Here is a 22949-nt window from a genome sequence, read left to right as displayed (position 1 = left end):
TTGTGAGCAAAGTGCATCCTGTTAGGGCAGGCTTGTAGCTGTGCAAAAAGGCACATTCTGTGGGACAAGGAGGAAGCCTTATTCTGGAGTGACCACTGCTTTTGTGCAACTTCCATTTGCAGTGTGGGCCTTGTAGGCAACAACAGTGTGATGAGTGCAGCGATTTATGTTTGAGGGAGTCTCATCTTGAAAAAAGGCCGTTCCAGCAAGTGGGCATGGGTGCCTGTGAGTGGCAGGTGCCTGGAGCAATGACAAGTTGCGTGAGGGATGACTTGAAATTCTGTGCATGACCTTCTTAGTTTACTACCCACCTCTCTTCCCCACATTTTAGCTTTATTTACAGGGACAAAAAACCAACCTTAGAAAAAGTTAAAATCATGTGTTATCTTACCATTCATAGACTTTTTTAGTTCTACATTTCTTAGCTGCCTCCTTTATGCTTAAACTGACCACCTTCCTTTGGAAAGACTTGATACCCACTTTAAAACAAGTTCACAGAAGACTTCTGTAGCCCAATTCAGATTTCAGCTTCTACTCTGACTATTCTCTTCTGACTCCCTGCTTTAGAACACATGCTTTTTGGACTATTACACTTTAACACGTAATTTCTCTTTCCCATCCTTCTCTGCTTTATTATTGTCTAGCAGAGACACAAGCTACCCAATGCCCAGCCAGCTCATATCCCCTCTCAGCACCTACCTGTTTCCAGCCACCTCACTTCAGCAGGGATTTTTGTTTCCTGTTGTCTCAATGCCCAATCCAGATGGAACTAGAAGGACCAAGCAGTGCAGTTGGGTTTTGCAGGGTGATTCTCTGAAGCTGCAAGTGCTTGTGATGCCTGGAAGGCTCTACTGGTGTGTTGCAGCTGGCTATAGTTCCCAGGTTAGGAATCCCTGATGTTTTTCTGTCTAACACTGGTGGTCTTTTTAGAATTTGGACTGAGGCTAGTATGGGTTATAATTTAACTTGATTGGTATGAAGCTACTTTCATTCCAAATACTGCTGGCTGCACCAATCACACTGTTATACCTGGGGAGCTCAGAGACAGGGTAAAGGTGACTGATAATGTCCAAATTTTTTGTTTGCTGTAGAGGAAATAGATGGTGAGCAAAAGTTGGAATGAAGAGAAGGAGGAAAATCTGACAAGTGAGTATGGTACTCTAACACCTAATTAGTGTTTACTTGAGATGTAGGTTATAGGCTCAACCTTCTGAAAACCTACCAAGAGTAATAGCACTAGAGGAATTACTATGAAGTGTCTTCCTGCTGAATGTTGCAATTCATAACTGTATGGATTTATTGGTTTTTAGAGATACTGTGTGTGCTGTCATAGCAGTTAAAAGATAATATTGTTTTAAATTAATTTATTTTGTATGGCTATTTGGGATTTTCTTAGGCATATTAACATGTTGGTGCCTGGCTGCAGCAGCAGGTAAAGATGGGATCTGTCACCTGTTGCAATCACTGATTTTTAAGTTTCAGTGAGCACTATTTTAAAGACTTCTCTTTGCTGGGCTATTACTCAGCTGTGCTGTGTTTGTAGACCTAGATCCTGCAATGCAGGTACTGGCCCAGTTTATTGAACCAGAGAAGTGCCCTGTGAGGTGTTAAACTTGATTCTGCCTGGTGTGGTGCACTCTGGACTGCTGTGATTTTGGCATCTACTGCTAAATTTTTATTCCACCAAAACCAGGTTTATCTTTAAATGCCTCAAGGTAGTGCTTCTGGGAGCAGTGATTGCTATGGTAATCCTGCTCATGCAGTAGGCTTGTGAATACACCTACACTTGGGCAACTTCAGTGGCTGCAGATATAGCTGGTGACACAGCAGTCAGTAGGAAGAGTTGCAATTGTTTTGTTTAACATGGATTTTTAAAAATTGGAACAGATTGCTTTCATCATCCAGAGCTTTTTATCAGAAAAGGAGCTGAGTGAACAATCTGTTGCCTACCCTTAAAGTTTTCAGTGGGGGAGGCAGAAAGCTGTAAGCCAGCCTTGGAGGTCTGCTCTTGCCTGCTAGGAAGACAGCAGTCTGTGAATGACTCAGTTGGGAACCATGGCAAAATGGAGCTTATGTAAAGGAGGTATTGCTGCCATCAGCCATCCTGTCTGGGTGAATGGTCCAGAAGTGAGGTCACTGTGCAGTGCCTCACACACAAGGTGCCTTCCTATAGCCATCAATGATTTGCAGCAAACACCCCTTCTTTGTGACCCAACATAAAAATATGTGAACAACATCATCTTTCCTGGGGCTAGGATGAAGCACAAATTACAGAGGGCACCTTATAAACATGTTTAAGGCAATTTAGACATTTATGCAATCTTTTAAGTGTCTTTCCTTCTCAAAGCAGAACGTTTTTGTAATTCTGTTTTGCTGCCATTTTTACTTTACTTTTAGTAAGAAAATAGCCTCTCTGCTCCCTCATTTGGTTTTGGTGATACCGAATAAATTTAAGAATTTTAAATTGTTACCAAAAAGGTTTAAAATAATACTTTCTGAATTGGGTAATGTAGATTTACAGATTCTTTACTTTGCAGTAATATAGCTTCCATAGAAAGCTGCATTTGGGCATCTCCTGTTTTGACTGAAGGGTCTATTGTGTTCTGTCCTGCCTAATCTTTTGGTAATAGTTGGATGAAAAGGATGACTACCCTCAAATGTATACTTTCATCTTGACAAATGTACTTTCATCTTGACTTTTCCATACCACCAGTAGTGACTCTTCTAAAGAGCAATAACTCTTTGTATAGAGCTGTAACAAAGTTTTTGCCTGCCTGACCTTTCAGCATGTAAAAGATTGCAGGAGCCAACAGAAACACCAAATGAGGGACAAAATTTGGTGTTCACAGTTACAATTGTTTGTGCTTGATTAAAGGTATTTACACTGCAATTAAATAATATTTTGGTATAAAATTCATAACAGAAAGGAAAGATTCAGGGGTGTGTCGTAATTACAGATCAAATCCCTGGAATGTGTTTAATTACGTGTTTAGAAATCAATGGACTCTGCCTATGTCTCCAGATTACTTCTCTCGCTATTGCTAGTAGCTGCAAGGTAATGTGAACAGTGACAGCAGAGATAGTAAGACTGTAAATGTGTGTAAAGCACACACCAATTTTAACTTTATGTTGTTGTCCCATTTCTTTACCAGAATTCCTTTTGTTGTGCATTGCTTTTGAAAGATTAAAGCAGACATCATAATGTTTTCTCAACAGCTGGAGTGCTGTGTTTGCTAAGGTGTACCTCAAAATGATGCAAAAAGGTTCAGAGATTTTTTCATAACAACAGTGACTGATGGCCACATATTTGAAGACAATTGGCCTTCTTACTCTGAAAGATGAAGGTGACTTTGCTATAAGCACTTCTCTGTATGAAACTTTCCTATTGATGATGGATTAATCTTAAATGGTGTCTTGAAAATATCCCCACTAAAGAATGATAGGAGATTTTTTTGTGAATAATTATAACTTTTCCGTTTTTCCATCTTGATTCAATTTATCAGCTTCATTTTCTCTCTATAGAAAACCAAGTGGGACTTCCATATTTGATGCCTTCAATTCTGTAAAGCACATCCTCATAACTCACAGTATAATTTGAGAACAGTGTCCTAAATTACTTATTATCCTCAAAATATTTCCCAGAGTGATTGTTGGCACAGAGCAAAACAAGATTAAGTGTTGTTCACAATGGGTCGCTTCAAAGTTGTTTTGATTTTTTCAATGTGTTTTGTCTTGTTTTCAAAGCCAAGCCTTGTGGTTTAGCCTCAATTAGCAAGCCAGTGCAGGCACCTGCTCACCTGAGAGCTGGAGCTGAACCCCTCTGTCACCCATCAAACAAAACAGTTTGTAGGACTTCTGGATGTAGTTTAGTACCCTGAAACTCAGAGCAAGTAAAATTCTGGTAGGCTGAGATACCCTGTAATATATTATACCCTGTACATATTTATGCATGAGCAATTTGATTCCATGAAACCCTTCCTGGGCAAGATTTTACCTGACATCAGGAAGCCTGAATGAAATTCTGAATGAAATGCAGTCATGTTCAAGGACAGAAAAATCAGGTGAAATATGGTAATGAAGTAAATGCATCTTCATATATTTTGGTTAGGAAAGTGTTTTTGAGTTGAGTGTTTTTTTCCAGCACAACAATTAATTTAATAAATTCTCTTTAGAAGGAAACATTGAAGTTCCCTAAGAGTAATGGAAAAGAAAAAAATTTTCATAACCTGCAGTACTAAAATTTGAAATATTTTATATAATTTGGACAATGGAAAAATATCAAAGCTCTGAGTCCAGCAAAAAGGGAAAACTCTTGTTAGCTTTTAGCAGGCTTTATCTATGCCCAGGTGTTTGCTTGTACTCCTTGCATAACTTTACACTTAGATAAATACAGTGATGTAATAGTTTATGGACCATATCCCAGGCTGCCAAGGTAATTCACCTGGCTTGCACTCTGCTTTTGACCATCCAAGAATTTCTTGTCCTAGCAAAGGATGAACCACAGGCCAAATCCATATTCTGATGGTAGCTGCTTATTTGACAGTCTTGACCTTCTCTCCCTGCCAAAGACCAAAATGAAGCAGTGAAGAGTTTTGCGATCTGTGCAGTAAGCATATCTCTTCTGAAAATGTTCTGTAAATGTTCTGAACTGTACACACATAGCAGTTTGTGACATGATAGGAGAAAAACTGAGGTGCATTATTCTAATCTCCATAACCGACAATTTTATCAGCAAGGTGGATTCCTTTCTATTAAATTAAAGAAGTGTTCACAATTAGGGAAGCTACCTACGCAAAACTCTTGAGGTGGGGAGGGTGTAGTGAAGTTATACACATCTGACAGTGGGATAACTAACATAAAAAACTTTCTATTTAGATTAGAGTGTTATTCTGAAGCAGATTTTCAATTTGCTTCTAACCCAACAGAAATCCATTTGATCATCAGTGTCTGAATTACACCATAAAATTGAAGCATTATTCTTAATCAGGATTATAATTAGATAGATGCCAGGGAAATGGAAGTTGTGTTAATGAAGATGAGAAGAAGCTTTAAGGCCAAGGAAATTGTTACTGCCTTTCACCTAAGTCCATGCACCAATAATAATGGCTGATGAGGATATAAATCTAATTTCAAGCTGTGTCCAGGGATCTGGGACGTTCAGCATCAAGAATTTCTGCTGGAAATATTTAGTAACTTTCCAGAGGGAAAGATAGTTCTAGGACAAGACATGGGGACAAACAGTCAAGTGAGGTGCATAGGATAATCCCACTTTGTGGAAGGCACAGGTTGCTGTCCTAGGTGATGCAAAAAATTGAAGGTAGACTGCTTCTCTGTCTGTCTCATCTTGTTTAAACTTCCTTTCCCTTAAAGACAGAAAATCTGATTTATGCTTAAGCTTATTGAGAAATTTTGGAATATAAAATACAAGACATGGCCTTGAAAGTTAATGTTTGACGGCATGCCCAATTGCTTTGAGGATTATCATGAAAAATGACTACTACTGAAATTCTTTGTGGTATTGTTTTTAAGCAGGAGTTTGTTAACTTTCCAGACATACTTTTCATATCCACCTGGCTTGTAATAATTTACTTGATAACACATACTGAAATGTTTGTCAGGCTTATTAGGATCTCGGTTGGTTAGTTTCAAACAAATACAACTAAATATTTATAAAGCTTCTTGCTGATAAAAAGGAAATGGTGCAATATACACACCATAATACTGTAGCTGCCTTGTTGGTCATCAGTTCCTTCTGTGCTTGGAAGTGTGTGCATTTCTTGAACATGCTGTAACTCATCGCTATTCTATATTGGTGCAAATTCCTGAAAGTCAAGCAAGCATGCTTTTTAAACAGAATCCTTGGCAACAAGAAGAAAGGGAAAAAAAATCCAAAGGGCTTGTTTTTCTAAAGACTGACAGAGGCTACAAGTTGAGAGGTGAATCAAGTAAGCTGGATAATGTCCAGAAAGTGAGATTAAGAAGAAAGGAAGGAATCCTAGGCACAGGCAGCAGAATGATAGAGTAATTTTCTAAGACTTAATAGCGTGACATCAGTGGGCCTTTTAGTTCTGTCTGCCAGTGCATTTATTTCCTTTCTAACTTAAGTTCAGTTTGTTTTACTTTTAATTCTGTTCCTAGCAAAAGCATGAGTCACCTCTTGCAAATAGATCCATGTTCCTGAACAGTACAAGTTTTTATACGTGAACTGAACGGTTTTCAAAGTCAAGAGAATGCAAAACAAACAAGTTCTTTAGAATATACTTGAGCTGCTGTTGATCACTAAATAGTTGCAGACAGATCCTTTGCTGATGCAAATGGGTATAACTTCCATTGATTCCAAGAGGGCTGTGTTGAGCCTTTACAATACAATAAGGTACTGGGTAGAGAGCTGTTACCATCCCACAATCAGGTTTTGTTGAATAGAAGTCTTGCAAAGTTTTCTCTTGAGCGTCTATGGAACTGCTTGCAACAGGCTTCAATAAATGCTGCTGAATGAAGGAAATAGTTTTAATTTTCCTCTGCTCAGTAAGTATTTCCAGCCTGGTCAGTACTACTAGTCACTTGAAATGAGCTTCTTCATTTACTGGAGCATCCATGAAGTTCTAGAGCACCAGAACCCTAAGAAAAGCTCTATTTCCTGTGGTTTCACTCCCAGGTCCAGCATGAAGAGTCAATAGCTAATATCAGCTCAGAAGAGTTGGAACAGGAGACATCCAGCTCTAGGACTGAATACAAAACAAGTATTAGATTCTTTATGCATATGTTGGCTGCTTCCTGCTGTGTGATAGAACAGTCAGAGTTAAAAATTTGCTGCTGATAAAGAAGACATCATATTGCATCTTATTGCCTGTGAAGGAGTTACATTATCAGTTTCTTTAGAAGTTTCTTTAGAATAAAAGGATGTAAAGAAAACTTTATAGTAAATATGTTTCCTTCTATTGAACAATCAGGTGTTTAAAGTTCAATAGTTACTTTTTGGCTTTGCCAATATATAGAATTTTATTCTATTATATGATCATGTTTTTTCCCATATGTGCATCATTTGGGATATATGGCAAGTATATTTAGAAGAGTGTCAAAATGAAACATATCACTTATAATTTATTTGAATATATTTTCTACCTACAATTGAAAAAATTTTTTGCTTTCACCGACATGTAAGTAATAAAAATCCAAGAGTCTTCTAATGCTATAATATTGATTTACTTATACTAATTTTATGGTTTACTATATAGTATCAGTTTCCCTGTATTGTAGTTGAAAACTAAAATGATGAGTAAAATGACAGTGGAGGAAACCTTCTTGCTCCCTCACCTTTTTCTAGTGCACATTTCAGGACATTAAGAGTATTAGAAGCTTTAGCTAGTTAAATTGAAGTACTATATAACTTATTCCCTCTTCTAGATTATGTAGAGGCCTGCATAGGTGAAAATACCATGCTTTAGGACACATTTTTAATTCTTACCTACTGTCAGACATTGAAAGGGGTATTTATTTCTCCACCGTTGGCTATCAGTGCAATACAAATGGGTTACAGCTAAAATTCTAGACTTTTGGAGCAGATGTTAATCCCTGATTTCAGATGAATCACTATACCCTGTTCCTGGTGGAATAAGACTAACTCAATTTAAAATCTAAATTTGAATACAGAAGTAGACTACCCCTGTGCACAAATTCATTTGAGTTTGCTGCAATATTGCATAGTCTACTCATAAACTATCTCTGCTTAAATGCATGCTTAATAATGCTCAAATGTATAAATAAATACATTGACATTGGCTGTTTCAGTTTCTCAGCAGCACCCTGTAAAGATCTCAGTTAAGGCTCATGGCTTTCTAACAATATTATCAGCAAACATTTTCGTGTAACACATATAAGGTAAAGGGAGTCTTAAATTTGCTTTCATTATAAGTGGTACATTTGGTGCTTCTCTTTAATCAAGCTCAGATTTGACCAAGTGAAAACACATCAAAAGGAAACTAAGTTGGCTTGGTCTCTTTGGAACGGATTGTGTGAAGTCATAGTTGAAGATGGAAGAAGGACCTCTGAAGACTATGCAGTCAAAGTTCTGTGCAAAGGAAGGTCATGTAGAGAAGCTTGATATTAGCTGTGTCCAGTCTGATGTTGAATATCTCCAAGAATGGAGACTTTATAACCTCTGAAACCTGTTCCAGTGTTTCATCACCCTAAGTAAAACATTTTTTAAACAATTTCCAGTATTCCCATCCTCTCTCTGGCTACTACTGAGAAGAGGATTGTACATGCTCCCATCAGATACTTCTTCAGGCTGAACATCCACAGTACTTTCAAACTGTCATGTGAAAAATGTGCAGTCCTTTCATTGCCTTTGCTGCTCCGGTATATTTATGTCTGCCTTGCAGCCAGGGAGCCCAGATTGCACACAGTGGCCTCAGCAGTGCTGAGCCTAGGGAGAGAACTGCCTACATCAGCCTGCTAGCTATTGCAACTCAAGATGTTGGCAAGTTTTGCTGCACAGGTTGGGTCCAGCTTGTTTTCCATGAAGATCTCCAGGTTTTCTACCACGCCACTTTCCATTCAGATGCGCCCCTGTGTGTGCCTGGGTACTAGGGGTTATTCCTCCTCAGGTGAAGGATTTTTGCACACCCCTTGCATTAAAAAGTATTACTACTTTTTAAAATACTGTTTTTCTTAGAGATTACATAAAGCTTCAATAGCAAAATGCTTTGGATTTGGGTAGGACTATGAGAATCAGAAAAGCAAATTAGGACCTTAATAGTTCTGAATACTGTAACCTTAAATCAAAACTTGTGGGTAAGTACAGATGTAAAATGAGTTTATATAGACAGTCATTTTATCCTAATTTCACCGTGTATTTCCCTAATACTCCCTAGAAAATGCAAATTTGCAAGTGAGGGCTGGTAGTTTTGTACAAAGTGCCTCTTCCAGATTTTATTTTCTAAAACTATTTGTGCAGTGCTTCAAGTGGGTGGCACTGGTGGTATGTACTGCTGGAATTTTGCCTTGACCCTGCCAAAATTCATTCAAGCAATGATCTTTGAATACTTCTTTCCAAACCACATGATGGGCTTTTGGCTTCTGCAAAGGTTATGTTTATCCAAAATCACCCTTAAAATTCAGTCCAAAAAACTCCAAATGCCCTGTTTAGGATATCTAAACTCAACTTCTTGTGGTTGTTTTGTTTTTTTATGCAGCCATTGGTCATGAGCTCAGGCTGTGCTTCCAGTTGGAGTGATTAGTTGTAATGCCACTGTTCTCCTATCCTTGCTGGCCACGTGTGTACGTGCATCTATAAAGATCTTTTTCCTTTTACTAATGCTTGATCCAGGGTAGTAATATAGTGAAAAATTTCTTTTGATAAGTGAAAGCTGTCTTTGCTGTATTTCATTGCAAGAGCATTTCAAGCATCAAAATGAAAATTAAAGAATTTAAAAGCCAGCTAGGTTGCACTTGCCACAACATATGTATCTGTTGTGATGACAGATTTGCAACAGAGGTCCTGTGTAGCTGGGGAAGACTTAGTATGGCTTCATTGCTACCAAGAAATGAGATGAGTGTTCTTATCTTAGGGCCTTAAATTCATTTCAAAGTATTACACACTTACAAAAGTATGATAAGTTTGGTTAAGCAGCAAAGCTGTGGAAAAACTTGCTGATCAATTAAAAAATACAGTAAAAGACAATAAAATACTGTACAAGCTGCAAAGAATTTAATAGTTATATTGCTCTGTCTTCTGCAGATAAACGTGGCATCAAACCTCTGTGAAAGCATCTTTTTGATACATTCTAAAGTAAAAAATAATTTTAATAAAATTAAGGGTCTGTAACTCCACCCCCTTGTTGGACTGTGCTTGTAGGAGGGCTCTTCACAGCACAACAAGGTTGATAGTGAAAAGAGGTGGTGACAGGTTATCTTTTAGCATCTCAGGGATGCCTGAATGCAATCCCCATCATACTAGCACTAGAAAGGTTCCCTGCTCCTGGAGCTTGGCAGGTCAATGCAGTGAGGCAGCACTAAGTGACACTCTGCAGTGTGCTGAACCTTCTTTCCATTAGGCATGCTCCCTTGTCCTTCAGAAAGGAACCTCAGCACATCTTCCACTCTCTTTCCAAAGGGTTCTGCTTCGGTCTGTGTAGGAGATACAAACATAACAGCTCACACAAGAAGTAAAGTACATCAAAAGCAAAACATCCTGGTAAAATGTCAAACCCCAGAAGAAGATACCTCTGTATGTGTAGGTTGAAAAAAACATAAAAAGACTTATATCCAACTGTGCCTTTAGTGCCTAGCTTTCTTGCTTCCTTCTTTTACTGAAATTGAATATCCACTGCAGTGCATTAGCTTTCCCAATCAATGCAATTTGACTGGAGTTAAGTGAACACTTGTGCCATACTTTTTGTCCATTCTTTAAAGAAGCATTTGAAAGTAATTTCATAGGGATGAGTGATTTAAGTTGGTAGTTCAACATCTTCCCATGACCAAATTAGTGAATTTATTATGCAGTGAAATAAGGACCATAATGTGAATACTGAGGTGTCACAGTCAAATTCTACTTTTCCTCAGTTCCAGTTATAAGAGCAGGCTTTGTAGAAGAGTACTGAATAATGAGTTTGTGCTGGGGAATGCCCATGGCTGCCCAGCATTTGATGCACTGTCATCTCTATTTCCTATTTCACAGCTATAAGACTGCCTTTTATCTTGGCACATAAATATTTGGCAGACTTTCATTATTTATGTTTATCACAGCCCTTATGCATTTGCATAAATCATTATGATTGGTTTTTAATGTGACCTAGATAAATAGAATCTCATTGTACATTGCAAGAAATTTTAACTTAGAATCCTGTTTCATGAATACCTGTATTCATTATCTACATGAGTACAACATTGATGCTTGTCACACTCATTGCTTTCATGTTTCCAAAGACAAGTTTGGAAAGGTATGCATGAGAAACCTACTGCTGAGACCTGGGGTAGCAAGTTTCCCATAGCATTCCTAGAATAACAGAGGAAGAAATATGCAAATCACTTCAAACCCAGACACTTTGGACACAGCTTACAAATTAGTCTTTTTGGCATAAATCCTAGTTCAATAGCTTGATTATTCAACTGTAGTTTTGCACTCCTGCTACAAAAGGAAGGAATTTCAAGCACGTTGTTTGTGAGCTGCTTACAAGCCCTCCCCTATGAACCCTGGACCCTTTTCTTAACTGCAGCAAAGCAGGCTGAGAACATACCACAGAGCAATGTGCTGGAATAGTTTTTAAATGTTAATGAATAATATGATTACTTTATTAGAGGACCCTTCTGTGATGTGTTTCCAGGCACTGTTCAGGAATGTATTTATGCACACAGTGTTTTATTTGCTTAAGAGAACTAGTAATTTTTTTTTTATATCCTTTGACCTTCCCCTCACTCCCCCTTTTCAACTTTTCAAGTTGTTGATGTAAAACTTCTGTGAAACAAAGCAGGGTAACTGGCAGAGAACAGTGTTCTAATGTCTGCTATAAGTATTTTTGAAGAGTCACGAACTATTCTGTACCCAAATGATTAAGGAGATCGTGTCTATGCAACAGCATTAATCACTCCTTCAATCATGTCCCTGAACTGCTTCCAGAGCTCTGATATCTTATTTCTTCATCTCATATTACATGTGACAGGAATGAAAAGAGGCTGTAAAAAAGAAGTGGGCACTACTTCCTATTCTAGTTCCTGGTATACATAAAACCACAATCCTACTTGTATCTGCCATTAAGAATCTGGATAACATTCTACTTGTGCAGAGAATACTACAACAGTGACAGGAATAATTCAGGCATTTTTCTTTAAGCAGGTTTTCAACTTGAAAAACTGTGCTGTAAATTAAAACAGCTCATCCAAGCAGCTGTAAATTGCATGACTAGCACTTACTCAGCAAATGACTTCCTGTGGACCTCACTGACCTTGTCAATATTGTGAGGGGCATGGCTTCACATGGAGAGAAATTGCTTTTGAATAGTTACTCTGAACATGTACAAAAAATTAGCTCTGTAACAAGGAGGCATGAGATAACTTAAAAATACATGAGAATTTTTAAAGCATAGAAAGAACATACAAAAATTTTCTGTGTATTCCATGTTCCTGATCCACAGCTTTCTTGCTTGTCTCACTATTTTTTTTTAAGTTATCATTTTAATAATAGTTCTTTAAAAACAAAAACAAAAACAAAACCAAAATAATCTCAGCTTGTTTGGAGGGAAGGTTATTCATTAGCTGTCATATTTATGTAAGAGCTTCCAGCTGTCAACTTAATTGGACTAACATGCAAAATAAAGCATTCTTAGCCCAAAGTTTTACTCCTGATGTCAGGTCAATTTCAAGCCAAGCTGAGTTTTTCTGAGAATCTAAATTATGTGTGTGTCATGGTTCCAGTTGGCAATATTGGTGAGATCTGCTGGTCTGCACTAGATTCCTTTGTGTACTTGTTTACATTAAAGTAAATATTACCTATTGAAAAGACATTTTTTCAAGGCATAACACTCATTTTTAGCTTTAAGAACCTGGATTCTGTGAAATTTATTCTTTCCTTTTTTTTCTCCTAATAACTTTTTGTAGCCAAAAATTTATCCACGTAACCCAATAGACAATCACAATAAGATTTGAACCCTGCTATTTTTAAACTTGTGAATATTTTTTCTCCCTTCATAATTTTAATTTTTTTTTTTTGCAATTGCCTCTGCAGTTGTCTACAAAGTAGACAAATTACAGAACTGTGCTGTGAACTCTCTTGCTTCTTGACAGAAGTGATTTTATTTGCAATTTGAAGGATTTGCTGTCTCTTGCCTATTGTTTCCTGACTATCTGCTGCAATGGCCTTGGCAGCAGGGAGTATTTGGAAGTTGAACAGTGTAGCTCAAGGAAGCACCGTTTGACTCAAGCAGTTTTGCTGTGTGCTGAGATGAGTCCAGCCATTGTGACTTAGGTAAGACAGCTCAGAGCTGTTGCACACCCTGAAGTGTTCCTGGACTGTAGAACTTGCATTGTGGATCTTTTGCAGATTTTTCGACATTTCAAAGTGGGATCTTTCAACCAGCACTGACACTATGGTAATGTCCAGAATTTAAGGCTGTCAGGTGCTCTATAAACTCAGATACTCTCTGTGCTACAGGACTTAATTCACACAATACCCAACTGCCTGTAAGAGTAATTTCAATGGAACAAGAGAGAACGGAGAAAATCGCAATACAATAATCTGCTTAAGGAAACTGGTAAGGCCTTAGATTTCATGGTCAGTTCACTTTCAATACAGGTGGGAAAAATCTCATGGAAAGAACTGATTTGGAAAACCAGTTCAGTTCTAGGCTGTTCATTCCTGGCTGCACACAAAAATACAGCTGATAATATGCAGTATATTCTATCTGCAGGTGGCCATGTTTGCACTAAAAATTCAAACCTAATTTAATCTCCACCTATAAGATAGAGAAATTGATAAAAGGGTAGTAAAATTGCCAGCCCAGGCTTACACTGTAGAGAAACACCAAAGGACAGAATTTCTTATGATCTGCATACTATTTGCAACACATTTTGCCCTTATTACCCTTATCTGAAACAAAGCTAATAACATTACTTCCTACTGAAATTATTTGGAACAAAAGTATTAAATCAAAATTATTCATTACATCTGTCTCTAATTCATGTCTTCTTAGATACAGTAACCTGTATTGAAATTTAAGTACAAAAATGTTCCACTACCTATGTGCCAGTTTAAAACAACTTACCATCACTGTGTAAGAATAGATTTCATAGCTGGCTTTGATGAGCAGTGCAAAAGTCTAGATTCCAAAACCAAGTGTTCCTACAGTGTGAGTTTTCACACTTTGTGTTCAGATCTGCTTGCTTCTACAAATTAGCACAAGAATTCAGAAAGAAAAGCCAGGTCAAAGGCATTTTAGTAAGGCATATATCATCATGGCAGGAAGTAAAGTAAGCTGATAGAAGAGACACTTAGCTGAATCAGAAGAGAAATTCTCAGGTGTCATGTCTGTTGCAAAAAAAACCCCAACAAACCTTCCAAGTGCTTTCAGCTTTCTGGCTTGGTGTTTTGTTGTTGTTTTTGTTTGTTTGTTTTATAATTGTAATTAACCTACCACCAGAAAATCATATGAATAGTTTGTTGGGCAGACTTGGGAAAGGTCAAGGCTTGTATCTTAGGAATAATAAGCCATGTATTTTAGGTATCTCAGCACTGCCACACCTCTGAATTTTACAAGACGTAATCTGTTATAAAACTGTTAAAGTGCAGTTCTGTCCATATGTTACTCCTTATGTTATTTGGATAGAATTCTGGTAAATTCAGTAGCAGCAGCAGGCGGCTTATGAGTAGTGATGGCAGTACATATACCAGATTCCATAGGCTCTGGTCCTGGCCATTTTGTTTTTTTTTTTAGCCGAATAAAACGATTCATTCCATGTATATTAAATGTTCAGTTACTTAGGATAAGACTTTGCAATTTCTCGTAATTCTAAATTTAATTCAATAAAATGGAATCATGCCAGTCATATAGCCCTGATTCCTGAAGCAGCTGAAGGATCCGTTTTCCTTAATGAACTTTGGACTTCATGAGCTACTTTTAGGGTTTGTGCCGGTTTCTAAATAGAAACCAACCGGTTGCTTGGCATTTTGCAGAAAGTTACTGCTGACATCTAGTGGTGTTCTTTGAGAGTACTAAACCCTGACAGATATGAAGCCTTCAGTAAGTGAAACTGCTAACCTGATGCTTCGATGCTGCCTTTTCAAAATAATACAAGGCGACACTTCCTGTTATAAATAGCTTTCTTTGCTAGGGGTGGGGTGGAATATGCCAACAGCACCAATTGCAGCTCTATGCTTTTGAAATTATCTTACTCTCAAACAGAAAAGGGGATTCAATGCATTTCTCCTAACTTTCTTATAATAAAGGTACCTAAAATATTTCTCATAGTTCCATTATTAGGTCAGTTGCTAAATAATGCAGTACAAAAAAAAAAGTATTCAGGATCCATTATTTTTGTATCAATCTATTTGTATTTCAGCTATTAGCCATAGTAAAGCAGTGACTAATAGTTTCAGGTCTAAAAATCTCAAGGAATTTCAAGAAACCTATTCAGTAATTGCTTACATATTTGGCCAGGTAGTACTATATGAGATCAAATCTGCTGTCTTTACTACCTCCTATAGTTTCTCCAAATAAAAAAATCTTTTTTTCGGTGCTTTTAATTTAAGGTTTTGGTTTGTTTGGATTTTTCCCTGATACTAATAACACAAGGAATTCAAATCAGAAGAGATGCATAGTATCCACTGTCTTACAGTAAAGGAGATCACTTCAAAAGTAGATTCTTGGCAGCTAGAGAAACTTCAGTTATGTAGTTTGGAGGATACAAATAAGAGTTTTGAGACACTCTGGTTGATGCTATATATACACATGCATTTGTTTTCACTACAGGCACAGATATTAGGTATATAGATTTAAGATGCTGAACTTCAGTTGAAGAGAAATTAATTTGATTTATGGTCATGTTTATGTAGATATGTGACCCTGATTTTACAAAGTATTTCCCAGTGTGATCAGGAGCTGGGATGAAGAACATAAAACCATACCCAGCTTGTGTGGTGCAATTAAAAGGAATCATTGATGTGAAGTGACTTTTAGACAACACAGCCTTGTGTACTTTATTTCCCCAATATGGATTCTACTTTATGCTTGACACAGCCATGTATCCTGAACTGAAGTAGGCTTCTTACATAAGCTGAGACTTCATTCCTCGCTTAAATGTCAAGATGTCCAAAACATTGGAATTATTAACTAGACAGACACATACAATGGTAGAATTATAATTCTAGACATAATCTTTGGACAGTTAATACAAAATTTCTGATGAGTTGTGTTTATTCAATTGGGTAGTATTAGGACAAGGATGCAAGAGGCTTCTACTGCCTAACAGATGACCTTCAGAAGGTCAGCCTGTTTTAAATTTAAACTGCCAATAATCTTTGCATGCAAGTCTTATTTTCACATGTACATGATCACAAACAGTGTAAACATGGGAGAACAACATTGTGAAGAAACTGCAGTAAGGCTGAAGCAATAAAAAAAGGCAGTATTCCAAAGGGAAGGGCTCCAGGGAAGCTGGAACATAAGCATGGTGTTTTGGCTAAATACATGTTCTGGGTTTACTTTCCTCATCTTCAGTAGTGATGTCAGGGCAATGAGCTTCAGGCAGATGAAACCCACCAAACCTTTCTCAAATCTTTCAAGATTCATGCAAGACACATGCAGAAACTGCTGCTTCAGAAGGCTTCTAGACAGTCCAGAAAGCACTGCTTGGCAAGTTCCCCCTTTCTTCCCCCACTGTGCATTGCTTCTACAGACTGTAATGCTACAACATTAATGTAACAGTTTTTCACAAAAGTTTTTAATGCTCTTCTCACAACTTCCTCTGGCTGTCTGTCTCTTTACACTTGCTTTCTCCTTAAGCAGCTTCCAAACAACTAGGCCTGCTTTCACCATCCAATAAGCAGAAGACAGAATTGAAACCTTAACAAAAAATAATAAACTAAATCTATGAATAGAGATTTTTTTTTTCAGGCTATCTTCACATCGAGAAAAACATCAGAGTGCTAGTTTTTACTTGTTTTCTATTGATCAAATGAAAAGAAGCCTATAAACTCATCTTTAAAAGACAATTTCTGATCGTGCATAATGTCAATGACATGACTGCAACCAATAGACCAACATGTTACATGTTTGCATTTTCCTTTTTGGAGAAACAGAAGACAGGGATTCTAAAATCTCCCATTCTTTTGTTAAAAATAGGTTTAGTTTCCTGAAAAAGTAATGCCGTAATCTCTGTATTGCTGAGCAACCCAGCAATTCAGATAAGTGTGTGGTATAATATCTGTAAACCATAAGCAAGCTATCAGTTGACAGGAGGCAATGTCTTGCTTCATGTGACAATTTCTCTTATAATTCTTTGCCCTGTAGATATTATAGACAGGTCTACAACAAATTTTCTTATTGTGGGATGCTACCATTGTCAAGGTATGTTCTCACTCCTGCAGTTTTCCTGTGCAATATTCTCTTTGCTTTTCAATTTGTACTGCAGGTTTGGGGCGCCTCACATTGTAGGTAGTGTTTTGTGGTCTGTGACAGAGGCCTGTGCAGAGGTTTGATAGATCTTCCTGATCTAGACTGTCTGTAAAAGCAGGAAGCAGATCCCAATGACATGGATCGTCACCTACAGGTTTTATTTGGCTGTGTTGCTTGGCAAGATTTTCTGCAGAATGTAAAATAATCTCTTGAAGAATCTTTCTAGCTCTCAGTATCTTTTTTTTTTTTAATTAGCAATGATCAGTGATTGGTTGCATAACACAAGGTTTCCAATAGATATTAAAAGCTAATTAGATTTAAGTAGTCTCTCTGGTGACCTTCAATCATCAGGTCATTTTGCATATTTCCTGTGTTATTAGCAGTGAGTGATAAATCCTTACTTCTGGTAAATTAGGTCAGAATTTACTCAATGTAACCTGCTGTTGAGCAAGCTGCGAGTCTTAGATGGAATTTTTCTATCTACTCTGTCCTGAACCCTTGTCCTCAGGCTTCTTGTGTTTCTGTGTGCCTGGGGTGCTCTCATTACTGCAGCAAGGATCCATATTTTAACGATCCATTTTTTTTTAAGCACTATATCTCATTTTCTGTTGTTTGCATAAATGCATCACACACTGCAGGATTTCTTCTTGTCTTTACTGCCTATTTATATTATCCTCACGCACCCTCTGATACTTTAGAAAATAGAAACTCTACAGAAAACCAGTTTCCAATGTTACAGGCATGCTGCTTTAGTTGTGCTAAACAGAATGGTGACTCACACTTCCTTAACATTGTTCTGCAGTTTTACTTTCCCTAATGCAAATTAGTCTGAAAGTTATCCTGTTATTCCATTAAATTCCCCACAGGGTCAAAATTACAGCCAAGTTACTGGCATATTAGGTAATTAAATCCACTTATCAGGATGGTTAATGGAGAACAGTAGAGCTATTACCATGCAAGGGAACGTATTTATATGCAAATGCCTATTTGTATTTACAAACAAATGTTTCAAAATTTATTTTGTCTGCTCAAAGCAACAAGCTGTAGGCAAGAGGAAACTGACCTCAAGGAATGCATTTTGTGCAATACAGCAAATAACTGTACTAGTCTCTAGCTTCAACACACTGAATCAGGCCCAGTCACTTACAATTTGTTTTTAAAATATTTCCTTGAATTTCACAAATTTTAACAGATAAACTTTTGTCCATAATAGCAATACTTCCACTACTTGCATACAGCTTGGAACAATAATTAAATGAAATTGTAAATGTGTATCAACTGTTAAACCTAGTACTTTATTTAGCCAGTTACAATAAGACCCACTTCTCTATTTTTGGTGCCCTTTTTCTGGCTAGGAGAAGGAATTGAAAGATATTGTTCCATGCTTTATTTATAGATAAGAGTTTTCACATTCTTAATCTTAGAAAAAACAACAGATGTTTAAGGTCTGCAGGTGAATTTGGTAATAATCTAACACACAGGACCTCATATCTCAATCTGGCAATATTATAGTTAAAGCCTGATATTTTTGCCAGTAGTTGTGGCTGACCTTTCTTTTTTTTTCTTCTCTGTGAATGATTTTCTAACTCTCTCTGTTTGTCTTGCAAAGAGAGGGCTGCAATGGCCCTGTAGACAATTGACCTAAAAAAGCTGTTGATTAGATTAAAATAGCTTTTGTATTCACTAGGATTCAGAATTAAAAATAGAAATTTTAAACACCTGTAGAATCAAAGTTTTGTTCTAAGAACATTGAATCATGTTCCTTCATCCTATACTTTTACTGAATTCATAATTGTTGTGTTACATTTGTTAAATTTAAAATTACACAGGTCACGTTTACCACTGCTAAAATAAAATCTAACATGAATGAGGAAGTTGAAATTATTTGATATTTCTTCTTCAAAAACTTTGTCCAAGTAGTTCTTCGCCAGATACCAGAATCTGGTTTTATAAGGACTGTTACCATTTCTTTGGCTATCGTGCTCAGCAGCCTCAAACCTGTAACTAAAATTGTATTATGTTGATTTCAGTAGTTAAAAGAAGGCACATTAAACAAAGTTGTGTTGGGAGAAATGTGCGAATATCCTTGAATTTTCACAATAAAACAAAGCATTTCCAAAATCCCACACAGTTAGATAGAATAGACGGATCATCTCTGTGGAGTCCATGTAAACAATGATATTTCCACAAGGTTCACCATCAATATTCACTGCATTTAAAAGCATGCTCATGATTTGATTACTACCTTGTAAGGGAAGTTAGATGTGGCAACTCGTGTCTATGGCTGTTGTGATACACTTGAGAAACTTTTTAATACCTGGCAGCTGAGAGTGTCTCCTTTCATTGCACTGAAATTTGATAGGGCTTAAAATATACTTATTTTCATAAAGAAAAAACAACCTAAAGAGTAACTCATTGCTACTGTTTCCATATTTTCATGGGAGACATTAGAAAATAAGTGCGGACAAGACATGTGCTTGGGCCATTGAAAAAAGCAATTTTGGATTTTGTTGGAGAATTTTGCTCAGAAATGGCTTAAAAGGCAGCTGTGAGGAGCAAATTCTCACAGCCTGTTTCTGTAAACAGCTAAGTTCTCAAGCCTGTCTTCAATAACATGGAGGCCTTGAGAACTTTTATATCAGGGTGAGAACACAAATCTGGGTTTCAATAAACAAACCACAGGTATTGAAAACAAAGGGAGGGGTTAGTGTTTGATCTGTGGCCTATGGTGAGCTCGAGTTTTGCAATATGTATGAACTTAATTAACACGGTTATAAAAACGTGCCTTTGGATCAATAAATGGAGTTCGATGCTGATCAACAAGGATGGGTCGTCTCCCTTCGCTGTCAACAGGATTTGAAGTCAGCTGTCAGCACAGCCAAATTCCATCCTTGCATATGAGGAATTACAAAGTGTGGACTATCTGTCTGCTTTCACAGTTTTTGCCTTTTGTGCATCTTATTTTCTGTGAGCTCAAAGGGAATCTGAGTATTTAGATCTTTGAAGCCACAGTGACTCCTCAGGAAAAACAATCGACGAAAAAAGATATTGGATAGAGATTTCAGTAAATGGAAAGTTGAAATGCAACTGTGGTTCTTTTAGATACAGGTTACCTTCAGAGTCCAGAGATTCCATTGCCTTAAAAACATAGTGGGAAAATATTTCAAAAAGTGGTAGGCTTGTCCTAATGTTTGCTCTTTGTGCTGCAAGCATGGCTGTAAATCAAATGATGGAATTTCTGCTTTATTATTAAATTTTGCTCTGTTCACAGTGAAACCATTTGGCATAGGAGCCACAATACATGACCTGATTTGGGGTATAGATTTTCTGTTGGAAATATATTGCAAAAAATTGCATGGCAATGTGCCAGAAAAAGGGGGAACAACAAAAAAGGAAGGGATTCTGAAACCAGACAATTAAATACTGGGGGAAGATGCTGTTAAATAGAAACTATTGCAAATAAAAAATATTTAATATGCATGCTTAATTGAGAAATCTGGATAAGAATAAGATTTTAGGAAGGCTGTCACCTTTTGGGGAGAATTCTTGCAGGTACAAAAATATTTCCACAACACAAGAATATCTAAGTCCTAAATTCTAGCTTATTTACTCCTTCCTTATGAAAAAAGGCTAAAATATTTAAGAGCAATAGTTATATATACATTAATCCAGTGCTGCAAGCATGAAGCATTGAGGGACCTCTTTTATAAAATAGTGGCATAATGAAGTGAAACATTTTGACCTTCTCTAACCCTGTCTAAAAGGTTAACTTAAAAGTTAGTGACTTCTCCTTTATCTGGCTCCAGGGTCCTCTTTTTGGGGTTGGAATTCCCTGGATGAAAAGTAAAGGCATTGACATAATATATGTGCTAGTATTGATGCATCCTTGCTGGAGCAGTGGAAGATGCAGTGAAACGGGTTCCAAAGCCTTTGAAACTGTCCCAATAAAGAGAGGAGAAGTAGTGCTTGAACAGGAATCCATCCCAGAGCTGAATTCTCAGTTCTCTAATTTGGCTCCTGGCTAGGCTAAGTAAAGCAACCTAACCATAGTGAAATGAACTTTTGTGAATGCTCTTACAAGGCAGAATATTTCAGATACCTGTTCTGTTCTGCAATGTGACCTATTCTGCAGTAGCAACTGATCTTTACAGTAAGTGCAACACATCAGAAAAGTGTCAAAGCTGATGAGTCAAAGCTGTACTTTATCTCTGCATATTCACTGGCATTTTGAATGTTACTTCCAGGTGAAAAACATTTTAGTCAAAGCCACTGCTCTTGGCTGGCTGCTAGATATCTTAAATCACAAACAATGGCTGGCGTTTTCAGCTACCTGCCCAGGTCATGTTCCCAGATTTCATTCACAAGCACATTTTTTATTCCACAAGAGGAATTAAACAAAGAAATGAATGGAAGTAAATTCTTCTGTCTTTGAGGTTTGGGAGGATGCTAATGAACATATTCTGCCTGTGAATCTCCACGTACTCTTTTCCACTTTTGTGTCCAAAAAAAGCCAATGTAATGTAATTTTTACAACTTGTAAATAAGCAGTATTGACTGAGCAGCCTTAGAAGAACTACTGGATCCAAAAGTCGCGTGACCTGCTAGGTATTTCAAGAGCACAGTCAAACTTAGCTAAATTAATATAATCACAAGAGAAGAAGCATCTATTCTTTTCTCAGGAGGCACATCCAAGCTAACTCTGTGCCACACTATCCTCCCTACTAGCTGCCTTGATGTTGCAGGAAGTCCCCCGCCAAGACTTGACTCAGATCTTTAATGTTCAGGTCTGCTCTTTCCTGCTTTTTTTCTCCTGGAAGCTGCGCTCACTTCCAGACATCTTTAAATTCTGTTTCCATGAACCTGTCCATTGCATAGGATATCTGAATCCAAGCACAACGAAAGGTCCTTTCCCTTTTGAGTGGCTGATAGTCATTGAGTCATTGCAGCGTCTGCATGTGTTCTCTCAGTTTAGGTCTTCTCCCTGATACTTGCAGTGTGACTTGCAGTTTACAAAAACACTGAAGTCCCATTGTATTAACTGGGAACATGTTAACCCTTGTGCTAAGTTGATTTTTGTACACATTTTTGTATCTGAGGATGGGGTAAGATGAGTAGACTTCCTTTTTCCTAGGCTCAGTTTTTGGTGGCTCTGGCTGTGTTCTCTGAGATACTGCACATACATCCCCATCCTTCTGCATTTATAGACCAGATCAGCTTAAGCTGGGTCTGTGCAGCAGCTGGTTACACGCTACTAAACATGTAAATGAAATGGCTGCATCTCCAGTATTTTGCCTGACTGTGTTTTGTCACCATTCAGAACCACCTCACTCAAGCTTACCCTGACCCCAGTGTGAGAGCCTTGCCTAATTTTTGAGCTGCTTTTTTTCTAAATTATTCCCTGGACATGTGGATTGCTTAACTCTGCCCTCCATTATGCGCTGTCATGTTCTTCCCAGCACTTGAAAACATAAGTATAGGGTAAAGTAGGCTACACAGTGGTTATGGCAACTTGGGAACCTGATGAGACTGCACACTGCTGAAGTAAGCACAATTGTATCCACTTTGCTGCCTACCAACCATACTTACTGAATCTGCAATGGTTCTGTAAGCCCTAGATTGTAAATTACACTGCAAAATGTTTACAAGAGCTTCATTGCTTTGAAATTTTCTGTACTAAAATAAATGTTCTTACTCCCAGTGCAAGAGGTCCAAAAGAATGGAGATTTTGACCAACCATGTGCTGTTGTCTCCTTGAGCCTTGGATATTTTTGAATGGCTAGAGTGTTGAAAAAGCCTTAGTGAAAAAATTAACAGTTTCAGCATCATTAGATGGTTTTCCTCCAT

The 22949-nt window shown here is 37.5% G+C and overlaps 1 protein-coding gene across 3 annotated transcripts in view; it reads left to right on the top strand.

The window, feature by feature from the left end:
- Window positions 1-781: 781 nt before the first annotated feature.
- TLR3 (toll like receptor 3) overlaps window positions 782-22949 on the top strand; it is a 34662-nt gene continuing 12494 nt past the window's right edge. Inside the window, exons 1-2 of one of the 3 annotated variants that reach the window (XM_063156067.1) lie at window positions 782-882; window positions 1094-1146. In XM_063156067.1, the coding sequence (XP_063012137.1) occupies window positions 1101-1146 (46 nt within the window). In that variant the 5' untranslated portion in view covers window positions 782-882; window positions 1094-1100. Of the gene's footprint in view, window positions 883-1012; window positions 1147-22949 lie in introns of those variants that run through there. The other 2 variants (XM_063156070.1, XM_063156069.1) reach the window with 2 other exon arrangements.

This window comes from Melospiza melodia, chromosome 5 (genome assembly GCF_035770615.1).
Source record: "Melospiza melodia melodia isolate bMelMel2 chromosome 5, bMelMel2.pri, whole genome shotgun sequence".
Classification (NCBI taxonomy): Eukaryota; Metazoa; Chordata; class Aves; order Passeriformes; family Passerellidae; genus Melospiza; species Melospiza melodia.
Note: the sequence above shows the minus strand (reverse complement) of the source record. Positions and strands in the feature narration are given on the sequence as shown.